This window comes from Arachis hypogaea, chromosome 13, assembly GCF_003086295.3.
Source record: "Arachis hypogaea cultivar Tifrunner chromosome 13, arahy.Tifrunner.gnm2.J5K5, whole genome shotgun sequence".
NCBI classification, from domain to species: Eukaryota; Viridiplantae; Streptophyta; class Magnoliopsida; order Fabales; family Fabaceae; genus Arachis; species Arachis hypogaea.
Window position 1 is genome coordinate 914,309 of NC_092048.1, and position 13,043 is coordinate 927,351.

The 13,043-nt window shown below is 33.0% G+C and overlaps 3 protein-coding genes across 3 annotated transcripts; 1 reads left to right on the forward strand and 2 right to left on the reverse strand.

Annotated features, from left to right (window-relative positions):
- Positions 1-438: 438 nt before the first annotated feature.
- LOC112736248 (heat stress transcription factor A-5) lies at positions 439-3,952 on the reverse strand. The gene is made up of 2 exons (XM_025785621.3): positions 3,242-3,952; positions 439-2,011 (listed from the first exon to the last, which is right to left on the reverse strand). Exons 1-2 carry the CDS (start codon positions 3,476-3,478, stop codon positions 809-811), a joined length of 1,440 nt encoding a protein of 479 aa, XP_025641406.1. The 5' UTR covers positions 3,479-3,952; the 3' UTR covers positions 439-808.
- A 2,539-nt stretch (positions 3,953-6,491) lies between these two features.
- Positions 6,492-8,418, forward strand: LOC112736249 (protein BUD31 homolog 2). The gene is made up of 4 exons (XM_025785622.3): positions 6,492-6,889; positions 7,369-7,488; positions 7,591-7,778; positions 7,999-8,418. The coding sequence occupies exons 2-4, from the start codon at positions 7,395-7,397 to the stop codon at positions 8,152-8,154; spliced, it is 438 nt and encodes a 145-aa protein (XP_025641407.1). The 5' UTR covers positions 6,492-6,889; positions 7,369-7,394; the 3' UTR covers positions 8,155-8,418.
- A 743-nt stretch (positions 8,419-9,161) lies between these two features.
- LOC112736251 (uncharacterized) lies at positions 9,162-11,612 on the reverse strand. Its single transcript, XM_025785623.3, has one exon. The coding sequence runs from the start codon at positions 11,455-11,457 to the stop codon at positions 9,598-9,600; it is 1,860 nt and encodes a 619-aa protein (XP_025641408.1). The 5' UTR covers positions 11,458-11,612; the 3' UTR covers positions 9,162-9,597.
- Between the last annotated feature and the right edge of the window lie 1,431 nt (positions 11,613-13,043).

Genomic DNA, 13,043 nt, shown 5'->3' on the forward strand with positions numbered 1-13,043 from the left:
AAATTAATTCTAAATTTTTTAAAAATTTAACTGTCAATAATATATTTGATACAAATCAAAAATTTTAAGACAATTGAAATAAAATAAAATTTAAAAATATTTTTAAAATTTTAAATAAACCTTAAAAACAAAAAATACATTTTATCCTATTATTTATTACTGCTCCCAATTACCAAGGACTGAGGGAACTCACGGAGGGTAGAGAGCATTTATTTCCTTTTTCCATCTTGAATCTTGATCATTTTTAGAAAATGTTTCGAAATTCCAATTTATGTTAACTCTCCATGCCATTTCGTAATGTAAAGGAAGTTTGACGAAATTCACCAACAGGAAGCAATTCTTTCTTCCAAGTTCCGTAAATATTTTTCGTATTTCCTTCACCAAGTCATAACAATTAAATAAAGAAAAATAAAAACAAATCATCGACATTCAGAAGGGTATTATAAATCGTATTTTACGATAAAGTTACTTTTATTATCTATGCATAAAAACTAAATCCTAAAACAATAATGTCAGGGACAACACCCCATTTCGTTTACACTAATTCCTGTGAAAAGGATAACTCAATATACAACACCGCTAAGGAGCTAGATTACACTGCATGCACCAGTCTCCAAAGCAATCACAAATTCTATATTTTTCAGAGGCGGTAAGCCATAAAGGCCAAACACTGTATACCTAACAATTTCAGCCTCCTGAGACATCACACAAACTGATGTCGAGTGTCAAACTATGTATGTGTATGGTATGGAATAACGATGCAAATGTTACATACTATTACTATAACGAGTGCTAAATTACAGCATGCTTAAAGTGTAAGCTGATCCATGTTCTTAACATTCCTTGCATTCAACCTTCCTTCATCTTGCTCATCGCACGGGTTTCCTCTGTAATTGGATATTGCCTCTTCATTGTCTGAGCAGCCTGGTCTTTCAGTAAGGAACTGTTCCCAAAACACATCATTTACCCTGTTTGGCTGAGTAACTTGGTTGTTACTTGGAGTTTCCAGTGAAGAAGCCAAATTGGTTGCATCATTAGCTCCGTTCCGGTTTGAGAAAACTCCACCGTCGGATTCTTTACTGTTGGAATGAAACCTAGGCTCTGCCAGCTTGCCAATTTCTTGAGAGTCTATTTGGAGTGCTTTTGCTGAGTATGAATTTCTGTTGACCTTAAACGGGCACGATGCCAAAGTAAGTTGGCAGGATATGTGACTATCACCTTCTTCACTACTTGGCTCCAATGAGCACAGTTTCGGGCTCTCAGCATTCGTCACTCTTTGTGATAAACATGAATCCATCTTGAAAGTAAAAGATGCCCCGGTATCAGCAAGCTCCAATGTTTCTGGTGCAAATGGAACAGATGTTCTTGTCTGGATTCCTGTTTGTTCTCCTTCAGATATTTTCTTCTGTGGACTTTCCCCATGTTCATTTGAACTTTGTGTGCTACGTGACACTAAGTTCATATCTGACACAGCTGGTGACAATTCCAGTCTGAGTTTGTTCGAGAAATCTTGATGAAAAACATTCCCGAATTCCATTCTAAAATTGTTAGGATTGTCCACAAAACTACTTTCTACAACAGGTTGCATGTCATCAACTTGAGGCAATCGTCTTTTCTTGTTATACGCTGATAAATCAATGGACTCAATTTTCTGGGAAAGCTGCTCAACAAAAGTAGGATTCTGAAGAGCCTTCTCGAAAATGTTCAGCAAATGTTTCTGCCTCTTCTCCATACCATCTAATCGCTGCTGAAAATCTTCTAGATGAATCTTCGCTGTTGACTGATGTTGCTTGAAGCTGAAAATATTAGATTCAATAGAAGATTTCTCACGGTTAAGTTTTTCAATTTCTTCCTCAAATGCTGCCCTTTCTGGATCCACAACAGAGCCGGGAGGATGACTATGACTGTGAATAGGTTTCCGGCGGTGGATATTCTTAAGAAGATGCTTTTGGTCTTTTATAAAATCATCATTGGCAAACTCCCACCGTTCAGGATGTATTTTGTGAAATCCCTGGCCAATGAACACACATGAATGAATAAACCAAAACAAAATTAAACAATAAAAAACAAGTTGTCCAGTTTCCCCCTTAAAAACAGAAATCAATGTGAGAGGGGCAACGGGTCAATGAGCAGAGCTTTTAAAAATCAATTCAATTGTATCTTCTCTTCCAATCTGTTTGAAACACTAAGCAGGAAGAGATAACAAATAGCTCGTATTAGAATAAATGGATACCTATTAATGGAACAAATAGATGAGACTTTGACTTTGAGGAGCACATTAAAACTCAGATTCAAAGGTCAAATATGCCTATCATCAATTCATTATTAAATAAATTACCCATAACTATTTATTGAGCTTTGTTGATTCCTAAAACTCAACACACTTGCTTCATTTGTTGAAGACAAGCAAGCTAGTTTTTATTTGTACCCCTGAAGAAAAGTAGAAAACCAAACATTGACAGTATTTTATCGTAGTAATCTTTCTTGGTAGCTGCTGTTTCTAGCTGGTTGCTACTTGTAATACGATGGTTTCTATTATATAAGTCTAGCCATAAAGGATGATAACATCATCATACTCCTAACCTTAAATTCTAACATTCTAACAACTGCAAAGAAATAAGATGCATCCAACATGCATGCTTTGTCAATGGTACAACGTCAAAATAAGGGATTAACATCTGAACACATTTGGTTTCATATCTGTGAAACCAGAAGCAACATTCTTCCTATTTTCCTCTCCCTAATGGGAAAACACTAGTGTACTTTATTAGTGAATGTATTAGACTTGCTGAAGACCGATCCCGATCCTTGACGCGATCCAAACCCTAACCTAACCAAAATCTCATTTCCTTCTGAGCTCTAAAACTGTTAAATTCACGCTCCATACCCAAGGATCAAACCAACACTACCATTGACCAACCGTATCTTCGAACATCATCTGTAGTTTAAACTAACGACCATATTTTATTCTACTTTTTCAACACCATCAATGTATTAAATCTTGACTAAGTCCAAGTTGCAGATAAACTTCATTTTCAGATCCAAACCTAAACTCTCCATTGATTTCACCACAATAATGATCATTGATATCATCATACACAATCAAAATTTCCCTTCAATTTCATGGTACTATCAAAGGTAACATAAAATTGAATTATAGCCAGCAAACAGAACACAATTACAAAATAAGTATAAGCACCAATTCTATATATACTTACAAACCGAATGAACAACAACTCACATAGGTATTAAGCTGGCGGATGAAGCTAGAAAAGTTGTTATGCTTGAAATAGGTAGGTAGAAGAAGGCGCGCGAACTCCGGCGGGTTCCAAACAACGAAGCTGTTGTTGGTGGAGCTGTTCCAAGAAACGATGTCATCGGTGGCGGAATCGTCAACCATGTCATAAGTCTTCAACAAGAACGGCGCCGGTCCACCTCCTGCTCCTCCTCCGGTGGATTGCGGCGCTCCTCCCTCCATTCCAGATCCTTCTAGAAAATCCTCTCCTTCTTGAAGTAATTAGAGAGAGAATCATTGGAAAGAAAGAAGACCTGCAATTTCGGTTCCAAACGTAATAAAATCGGGACTGTAGAGAGAGAGAGAGAGAAATTGACTTCAACGCGGGGTGTGTGGCGTGCTGATGGTCGTTGGCGCTGTTTTGCGAAAGGAAGCTGCCAAAACACACACCAACCAGAGTTTGGAATTTTCGGAAAATAAAATAACTATTTAATTTTCAGGTTTGTAGTTTGTACCATTTCGTACTCTAACGAAAATTATGATAAGAAAATGGGAAGGACCACACTAATTTTGCTAAACTATCAAAATTAAACCTGCTTCAACTAATTCTCTATTTTGTTTTCGATCAACTCATTACGCCCCAAACCAAATGGTATTTAGCTTCTAAGTTTGGCTACTTTGTTTAGCTAGTTTTATTTCCAAGAAAAAAAAAAAAAACCTAATATAGGTGTTTCAAAGAATGAATTTATATTTTTGTTCACTTATTTTTGACTGACTTGTAAATATCTCTACTAATGTGACAGTTCGTCGGTTATGCGATTCAAAACTTTCTTATAGATAAAATGACTATTAAAATTTAACAAAAATATTTTTTACACTAAAATTCAGCTACTTATATTTATATATAGTTATACATATTTAATTACTAGCAGAAGATACGGATAGAATATGTCTGTTTGTTAAATTTTTCTATTCGATTCTACTCGTAAAAAAGATTTTATTGTTATTTTATTAAAATATACATGTAACATGTATTGACTCAAAAAAATATATTTTAATTATATTATTTTCAACAAAAAATACTATAAAATTTGACACTTATTAAAATATCATGATTTGAGTAATTTTTTAAAAAGAAACCTGGCTTGAAGCGAGGATGAAAGAGGTTTTTTTGAAGAGAGGATAAAAGAGGTTTTTCTCACTTTGATCCATATTCTTAATCGTATGTGTGTGTCAGTGTGTGAAAGACGAAAGTCTAAGAAAAAATTTAAAAAAATGAGAAGAAAAAAAAAATATCAATTAATATAAATTTTAAAAAAAGATAAGGATATATAAATAAATTTATAATTTATCAACATTTTTTAAATATTTAACGTTAACATGAATTAAATTAGAAAAAATTATATGGTATAAGAATTTAATTTAATTAAAAAATATATAAAAATTAAATTAAAAATTTAATAAAATTATATAATTAAATCTATTGAAATTACGGAATATGATATCTCTATTATGAACAAGTAGTCTTAGATAATTTTTTTTTTGTGCAGAAATCTAAAGGACAAAACTAACCCTCTTAAGTCTTAAGTCTTAATGAACGTGAAATGTGTTAGATACACAAGCTGCGTTTGTTTACAGAGACAGGATATTAAAATAGGAATATAGAAACATAAAATTGTGTTTGACAGAAGAGATATGGACAAAAACAATGAGTTCATAGATATTGAATTAGTATATTTTATGTCCATTCTGAAAGAAAAATACAGAGACACTAACAAGAGACACAACTTATTTTTCATTTTTTCTTTCATAATTATATTTTTTATTATTATATTTTTTATCTCAAATTTTTTAAATGAAAAAAATAGAATAAATTAAATTTTCATAATTTATTCTAGTTTATCACCAAACAAAATACAAAAATATAAAATTTTGTATCTCTATTTTCATATGTATTTTTTCATATATTTTCATATATATATACCTATATTCGCTATTAAATTATATTTTAACAATTTATATAATTATTTCACGTGAATTTTATCATTATGATATGGATAAAAAGTTGAAAAATAAATATTTTAAAATTTACTAAAAAATATATAATAATAATTTTTATTGGAAAAAATTTAATATATTTATTTATTAAATTATACACATATAACTATAATTATTAAATTAACTCACAATACGATAATTATTATTATTTTTTTTTGGTGACTGATAATTATTATTTATGGTCATAAATCATAATTATCATATATAATATTTGTTAATAATAGAGTATTTTAATGAGAAAATAGTATTTATGATAATTACTTCATGTTATCATGTTTTTGAGAATTATTGTTAAAATAACAATCTTAATTGGCAATTTTAGTATAATTTGTTTATTATCCGTTTAGTGTTAAAACTTATAAGTTCACATACTAACAAGTATTTTAATATTTGCTAAATTATTATTTTGATAATTAAATTATAAAATTTGATTTGATCAAATAAATCATCTAAATAAAATTTAAATTTATTTTGATAATTAAATTATAAATTTTAATTTAAATTTGTTTTAAAGATTACTTAAAAGTTGAAACATGCAAATTCTTTTACTTATATATCAATATTTTGCTATAAATAATTTCAAGTTTTTTAATTTATTTTTCTCACATCAATTAAGCAATCAAAACACAATAATAAAATTTACCTTACTTTATTAAATATTTTTTTTCCTTTTTCTTATTATCTATCTTTAAACAAATCATAATCGTGTGATATTAAAAACTAAAATTTATTAAATATAGCTAGATATCATATTTTTTATTTTAAAATTTTAATTTGAAGGTATTTTTTTATGAAATTATATGTTTTAATCCTTAAGAGGCCAAAATAAATTTAAAATAATATATTCGAAGGTTATCGAATTTATACAAATTTATGTGAATTTACAAAATTTACGAAAAATTCATCCTAATTTATTCAAATCTAAATTATTAATGATTAAATTTATTTATTTTATTAATATAAATTTATTAACTTATAAAAATTTAAAAGTTAACTCGAGAATTTAACAATTTTACTTTCTACAAAATAAAATTCGTAAAAACAAATTATGAATATATCAAATCAAAATTTACAAAAAAAAGATTACAAATTTAACCTCAAAAGATAAAAGATTAACAAAATTATATATAGAAAGAATATTATTTAATTGTTAATATTAAATACATACTTTAATTAAGATAGACTCTCTATTTGTAATGAACAAACTTAAAAGTTAAAAGACTCAAAAACTCAAAAGATAGCGAAAGACCCAGAAAGAAAGAGAGGCCGAGAGGGGGGGGCTTCTGTTTGGAAACCGGATCGGTTAGCGGGTTAGGGGGTCCGGTTTCTTGGGTGTCGGCCAACCTATGGTCCCGACCCAAAAAAAAAAAAAGAATTATAAGAAAAACAAATTATCTATCCTATTAGCGTGATAAATAAATAAATCAGAAACTTCCATAGAACTCAAAAACAAAAACATCGTTGTTGTGGTTTTTGTGAGCGGTGCACGGTGGTGGGTGCGGAGGTGGTTGTGGGCGAGCTCGGTTCTGAAAGTTATCGCTCTACAACAATCTCAATCTTCATATTTGAATCGCTACTCAGTTCCTCAGTGCTCAGGTACGCGCCCTTTCTTTTCTTCTCTATTACTTCTTTTTGCCCAAATTACTCAACCATAACCCTAGCTTCCTCAGGCTAGGGTTCTCATGCCAAAAATAAGATGCTGTTGATGATTTTAGATAGAATAATTTCGAATTGGAAAAGGATAAGGAGCCAATGAAATATTTATACAATGTGTACAATGGAAGTTTAGAGAGTATTAGAGATATAATCATTAGTGTTACCTTTTTCCATCAGCTGAAGCTTTTGGGATGAGTGGTATCATGCATGGTATTAGAGCGCTAGATTCAAAAGGTCAAGAGTTCGAGCCTTAGTGAACACCAAAATCAGTTTAAGCTTGGATGGTTATTCTAGATAGTATGGGAGATGTTCATTTTGTAACTCAATAGCTCATTGTACACATTGTACAAATAGTCCATTGTCTCCTTAGCGGGATCCTTTGGAATTAACCCTTGCATATGATATATTTCTTTTGACAGATACTAAGAAAAGATAAAAAAGGAAAATGCCGAAGGTAAAGACTAACCGTGTTAAGTACCCAGAGGGATGGGAACTCATTGAGCCTACACTCCGTGAACTTCAAGCGAAGATGAGGGAAGGTTCGAACTTGTTACTACGCATTCCTTGCTTGTTGGATTCTGAAATTACATGAAACTGAAAAAAAAAAAAAAAAAACTTTGTGCGTCTATCTTATGTTGCAGCTGAGAACGACCCTCACGACGGCAAAAGAAAATGCGAGACTTTATGGCCTATATTCAAGATTGCTCACCAGAAGAGTCGCTACATATTTGACCTTTACCATCGGAGGAAAGAAATTTCCAAAGAGTTGTACGAATTCTGTTTGGATCAAGGATATGCCGACCGCAATCTGATCGCGAAATGGAAGAAGGTATCTCCCCCTTTTTTGTTTATTCTTGTTATGCAAGTTCTTTCTGTGCAATAGGGCTAGAAATTTCACTGAATAAGAATTATCCAGTTATTGATGAGAAAGATAAAAAGGAATCCTTCAGAAACAAATGTCATTCATTTCAATTTGGATATACACATTTGGCTTATCTCATTTGTGCTTTCTTATCTCTGATCTCTTATGGTTTTTGCTTGAATTGCAGCCTGGTTATGAACGTCTGTGTTGCCTGAGGTGCATGCAGCCTCGTGATCACAATTTTGCCACCACTTGTGTTTGCAGAGTGCCCAAACAACTTAGGGAGGAGAAGGTTATAGAATGTGTTCATTGTGGTTGTAAGGGTTGTGCTAGTGGGGACTGATTTGGGCACAACTCTAGTGTATCACTTATAAGGGTTTCTTATTAGAATTGTGTTGCCAATAGCTTCTGTTTTCTGCAACTCTTATGGTGCTTAGTGCTCACTTCCCAAGGTTGTATTATCAGCTCAATGACTCTTGTACTAATAGACGATATATTATGTACCTTTAGATTCGAGAGCTGATATCATTTGCTACTAAACTAATTTAACACTCGCCTGAGAGTGAATGAAATATTTAATGTTAATCGAACACGTTTATCTTTTTTATTTCAGTTGTATTAATCTTTATACTTCTAGTGCTTAATTTTGTTAGCTAAACAACCCCGATTATTAGAGCATTCTCGTCCAAGATAATTGCTAGTTCTTAGAATAATTTTAGGTCAACTAAATGGACATTGGATAGAGGAAGTTGCACACTAAGGCTTAATTTATAAGCATGTTCCGAAATCTTACATCTTATATAATTTATGAGGAGCAACTATTAAGACGGCTATCATAAGAAACACAAGGATGAGGACATATCATGCAATCTGCTCCAAGTGTTGCTGCAGAACAAAAAAGATGAAGCGACTGAATACATGCGGATACTAGAATTGTACAATAGTACTTTCCACGAGGCAGCTTAGTTTCTATGGTACTTCATGAAATCTACTTTTGTGCTTTGCATAGGATATGATAAAATGTGATGATAGAGTAATATACAACCCAATTTTACACAATCTTTTGCTAAATTTCATGAGTTAATACTCACTTAAAATTTATCTCCTTCATTACTGATTGCAAGGGAAAGGGCAAGTCCTAAGGCCTGCTTATATCTCATATAATTCTTCTAAATTAATGGAATCCATTCAACTAAACTATACATAACATTTACCTAGGCAGAATCTCTGTCAAAGTGTCAATGATTACTTACCAACAATATAACTTTGCTTATCTTTTATAAAGGAATGAATATTGTCACTTTCATTTTTAATACATTCATGTAAAAAATACAATGAAAAGAAAGCATATACAAACCAATGTAACTTGCTTTATCATAAACCTTCTTTATATTTAAGTAAGACAACATAGATATAGGAACACAATGAAAGTACTTTTCTAAATGCCCAACTCCTATATATTCTGATCTAAGCTACTGTTGATCTATTGTACAAAAAAGTGCAAGTAGGGGGCCAAAATACTTGCCATTAGAAGAGTCAATGACCAACTCCTACTTTAACTGTTGGGTAGCTAAAGAATGATTATATTAACAAACATCCCCAACAAGTGACGGGAAAAACCAAATTCTTGAGTATTTTAAGAGGATCTAAGTCAAGGATCAACTTCATAATTGCACAAGTTGTCAGCTGGAAGCTCTTGAATGGTATTAATTTTTTCTAGTATTATTTACATGGATGAATCAAGAGGCCAGACTCAATGTACTTCTAATGAAAATCCTGTAAGATGCTATCTTTTTGGGAACAAAAAATCTCGAAATGCACTGTCTCCTTGATTAGTGGATAAGTAATTGATAATCAATTCTGTGGTGGTAGCATCTACTGAAAAGCCTTTGTCTGTCATTATTTGAAGGTATTTCATGGACCTTGAAGAATCCTTTTTAATTAGTAACCCTTGGACAAAGACATTGTAAGTGGAGTAGTTTGGCGGGCAGCCATTCTCTTCCATGTTAGTAAGTAAGTCTTCAGCTTCATCTATTAAACCTTGTTTACAGAGACCTTTAACCATAATGTTATAAGTATACAAATGAATTTGCAGACCTTTAGCAGGCAAAGAAGAAAAAAGTTTCCACGCCCCGTTTACTTCTCCAGCAGCCCACATTCCATCAAGCATAATATTATAAATCACGATGTTAAGATCCAAACCACTCTTCTCCATTAATTCAAACAACGATGTTGCCTCGGAAAGAAGCTGGGATTTACATAGACCATCCAATATAACAGCACAAGTCTGGAGATTGGGCATCTGGCCATGTTTGTGCATACTAAAAAAGAGTTCTTTTGCAGCCAATGGTCGACCAACTCGACAAAACCCACCGATAAGAGTGGTCCAAGTGACAACATCAGGAACAAATCCAGCATTGACCATTTCATTCAAAAGATGCATAACCTTATTTATGTTTTTCATCATACACCATCCATGTATAAGTGAAGTGTAAGTTACAATGTCAGGTAAACAGCCCCTAGTAACCATTAAGTTAAATACTTTCATGGCCTCATTCATTTCCTTTTGCAAACAATGTCTATCAATCAATGCATTATAGGTAAAGGCATCTGGCCGCTCACCCATCAAAATCATAAATCCAATTGCACTCTTAGCCTGCATAATTTTTCCTTCTTTGCAGAAAGCATCCACTAAAATGTTGAGAGTTTGCAAATCGGGCATCATCCCCACTTTCATCATCTCATCCAGCAGGGAAGCAGCATCTTTCCATCTGCCAAAATTGCAAAGACCTTGAATCAAACAACTGTATGTGACAATATTTGGTTTAATACCTTTGCTGCACATTTCTGAGAACATATTTAAAGCCTCAGACACCAATCCATCCTTGCACAAACTATCAATAATTGTGCTGTGAACTACAACATTGGATCTACAATCTCTTTCTTCCATCTTGTGTAGCCACCCAATAGCCGCATTAGTGTCACCCATCTTACACAATCCATTAATCAACACTCCATAAGTGTAAACATCCAATTGATAACCCATCTTTTTCAAACTTTCAACCATCCCCACTGCCCGAGCCACATCGCCTTGCATGCAAAGCCCATTAATGAGAGCAGTGAAAGTCGACAGAGGCGGCTCCAATCCAAGCTTGAACATGGTCGCAAAGACAGAGAACCCAAAAGGCGTCAACTTTAATCGACAAAGGCAATTAATCACAATATTAAGAGTAAAGCAATCAGGTTTTATGCCCAAAGAAGAATTCATGTATTGAACCAAAGATACCGCAGTTGTGTAATGCTTCATCCTCACAATCACACCCAACAACAAAGTGAAGTCAACCACAGATGGCAAAGGCTTCATCATAGCCATAGAATGAAACAAGTCCAAAGCTTCACCAACATTACTCAGTTTACCAAGCTTACACTTGTCTCTCAAGGAGTTCCTGAAGTCATTTCTTTTGCTATTTCTCTCACAATCATCATCATGATCATCAAGGTTTGTGGCACTAGTTATAGAAGTAGAGTGAAGTATGGGGAAATGGAAAGAAGCAAAAGGAGGAAGATTGAAAATGGAGTGAAAGATAGTACCCATGCGTTGATGAAGGTGAAAACGAGACAGAGAAGCTATTTGGGTTGGCACCATTCCTTCAAACACGCGCGCCACACCGTCTTTGCTTCCTCGTACTGGTAGAGCACTGTGAAAGAAAGAATCAGAATCATAAACAGAATCGGAACAGAGAATACCCTCTCTTTTGAAATGCAATGTGAGGTGAGGGTTTTGGGTTCCATTTTTTCCTGAGAGCTGCTCAGGGTTTATGTTATGTCGGTTTTTGTTGCCACGGACAGGGCCGGAAACCCCAACCCAACCGGAATCAGATCCGAAACCATTACACAGGATTCGGATAGTAAATGGTCCCTCTCATCAATCCAAGGTTTTGAAAATCAAACCAGTTATTGAACCGGTCTAACTACTGATTTACTAATTTATTAGTTCAACTAGTTTAATTAGAATTCAACCGAAATAACTATTTTATAATAAAATAATAAATAAAATATAAATAAACAACTAATTAATAGATAAGTTTATGATAAGTGCCCATGATTATACATAGATACATTCAATTAACACAGTACATAAAACAAGTGACAATAAATTACAATTAAGATTAATGTTAGGAGATAAATATATAATTTTTATAATGTCCTCTCTGAAGAGATATTGGGATGGTTACACACTTAGTAAGAAACGCAGAAAAAAAAGTAGTAGCAGAGAAAAAATAGGGAAAGAGAATAAGCTGCAATTATTCAATAGTGAACAGTAAAATCATATAAAGTAAAAATAGACTTTTATATATATCCTTATACTTTGCACTCACACCTTTTATATACACTGACCAAGACTAACAAACACCAATTCCTAAAATCAGAAACTTAACACCTATTGAGAACTAACAGATTTAACTAATCTTGATTTTCTTAATTAATTGAACTTTGACCAGGTTCTTCTCTTATTTCTACACTCTCCAACATTGACTCCTCCAATTACATGTATAGACTCTAACAACGAGAAAAAATAGGGAAAGAGAATAAGGTGCAGTTATTCAATAGTGAACAGTAAAACCATAGAAGGTGAAAACAGACTTCTATACATATCCTCACACTTTGCACTCACACCTTTTATATACACTGATCAAGACTAGCAAACACCAATTCCTAAAATCAGAAACTTAACACCTAAAATTATTAAGAAGGATCACTCTACTGATACTAAAGGAAAACATAATAACTATTATTGATATGATGAAAGAAGCAGAAGTGAAGCCAAAATCTATAAATATATAATGGTTAACTAGCCAAACAGTAAAATGACACACTATTTGGCACACTGTTATATAGTTTCTGAGAGAGTGACAGGTGTCTCCAAACCTTTTCTTTCTTTCCTCTTCGTGTTACGCTGTTCAAATCCAAGGTGTATTCCACGTGCCATGACATGATAATGAAGAGAGTATTACCCAAAGATCCTGCTATTGCCGAAAGAAGGATGTAGCATTGTTTTGCACAACGATTCTTTACGTAATTCAAGCTCAATGTATCTCTAATTCCGAAATCCCAATTTTGCAACACACAATGGGCAGACGTAGCATTTGATTGGCTGATAATACCATCACGGGGATCGCCTTTCCTTGAAGAAGCAGATGCTTAGATTCCCGGGTAACTTTTGAATTTATT

What these genes read in the sequence shown, in the direction of transcription:
- LOC112736248 (XM_025785621.3), bottom strand. Translation starts at nt 3,478, where the DNA reads ATGGAGGGAGGAGCGCCGCAATCCACCGGAGGAGGAGCAGGAGGTGGA. An exon ending in TCCGCCAGCTTAATACCTAT is followed by an intron (nt 2,012 to 3,241) that starts GTGAGTTGTTGT and finishes TTCATTGGCCAG; the next exon opens with GGATTTCACAAAATACATCC.
- LOC112736249 (XM_025785622.3), top strand. Translation starts at nt 7,395, where the DNA reads ATGCCGAAGGTAAAGACTAACCGTGTTAAGTACCCAGAGGGATGGGAA. An exon ending in TCAAGCGAAGATGAGGGAAG is followed by an intron (nt 7,489 to 7,590) that starts GTTCGAACTTGT and finishes CTTATGTTGCAG; the next exon opens with CTGAGAACGACCCTCACGAC. An exon ending in TGATCGCGAAATGGAAGAAG is followed by an intron (nt 7,779 to 7,998) that starts GTATCTCCCCCT and finishes CTTGAATTGCAG; the next exon opens with CCTGGTTATGAACGTCTGTG.
- LOC112736251 (XM_025785623.3), bottom strand. Translation starts at nt 11,457, where the DNA reads ATGGTGCCAACCCAAATAGCTTCTCTGTCTCGTTTTCACCTTCATCAA.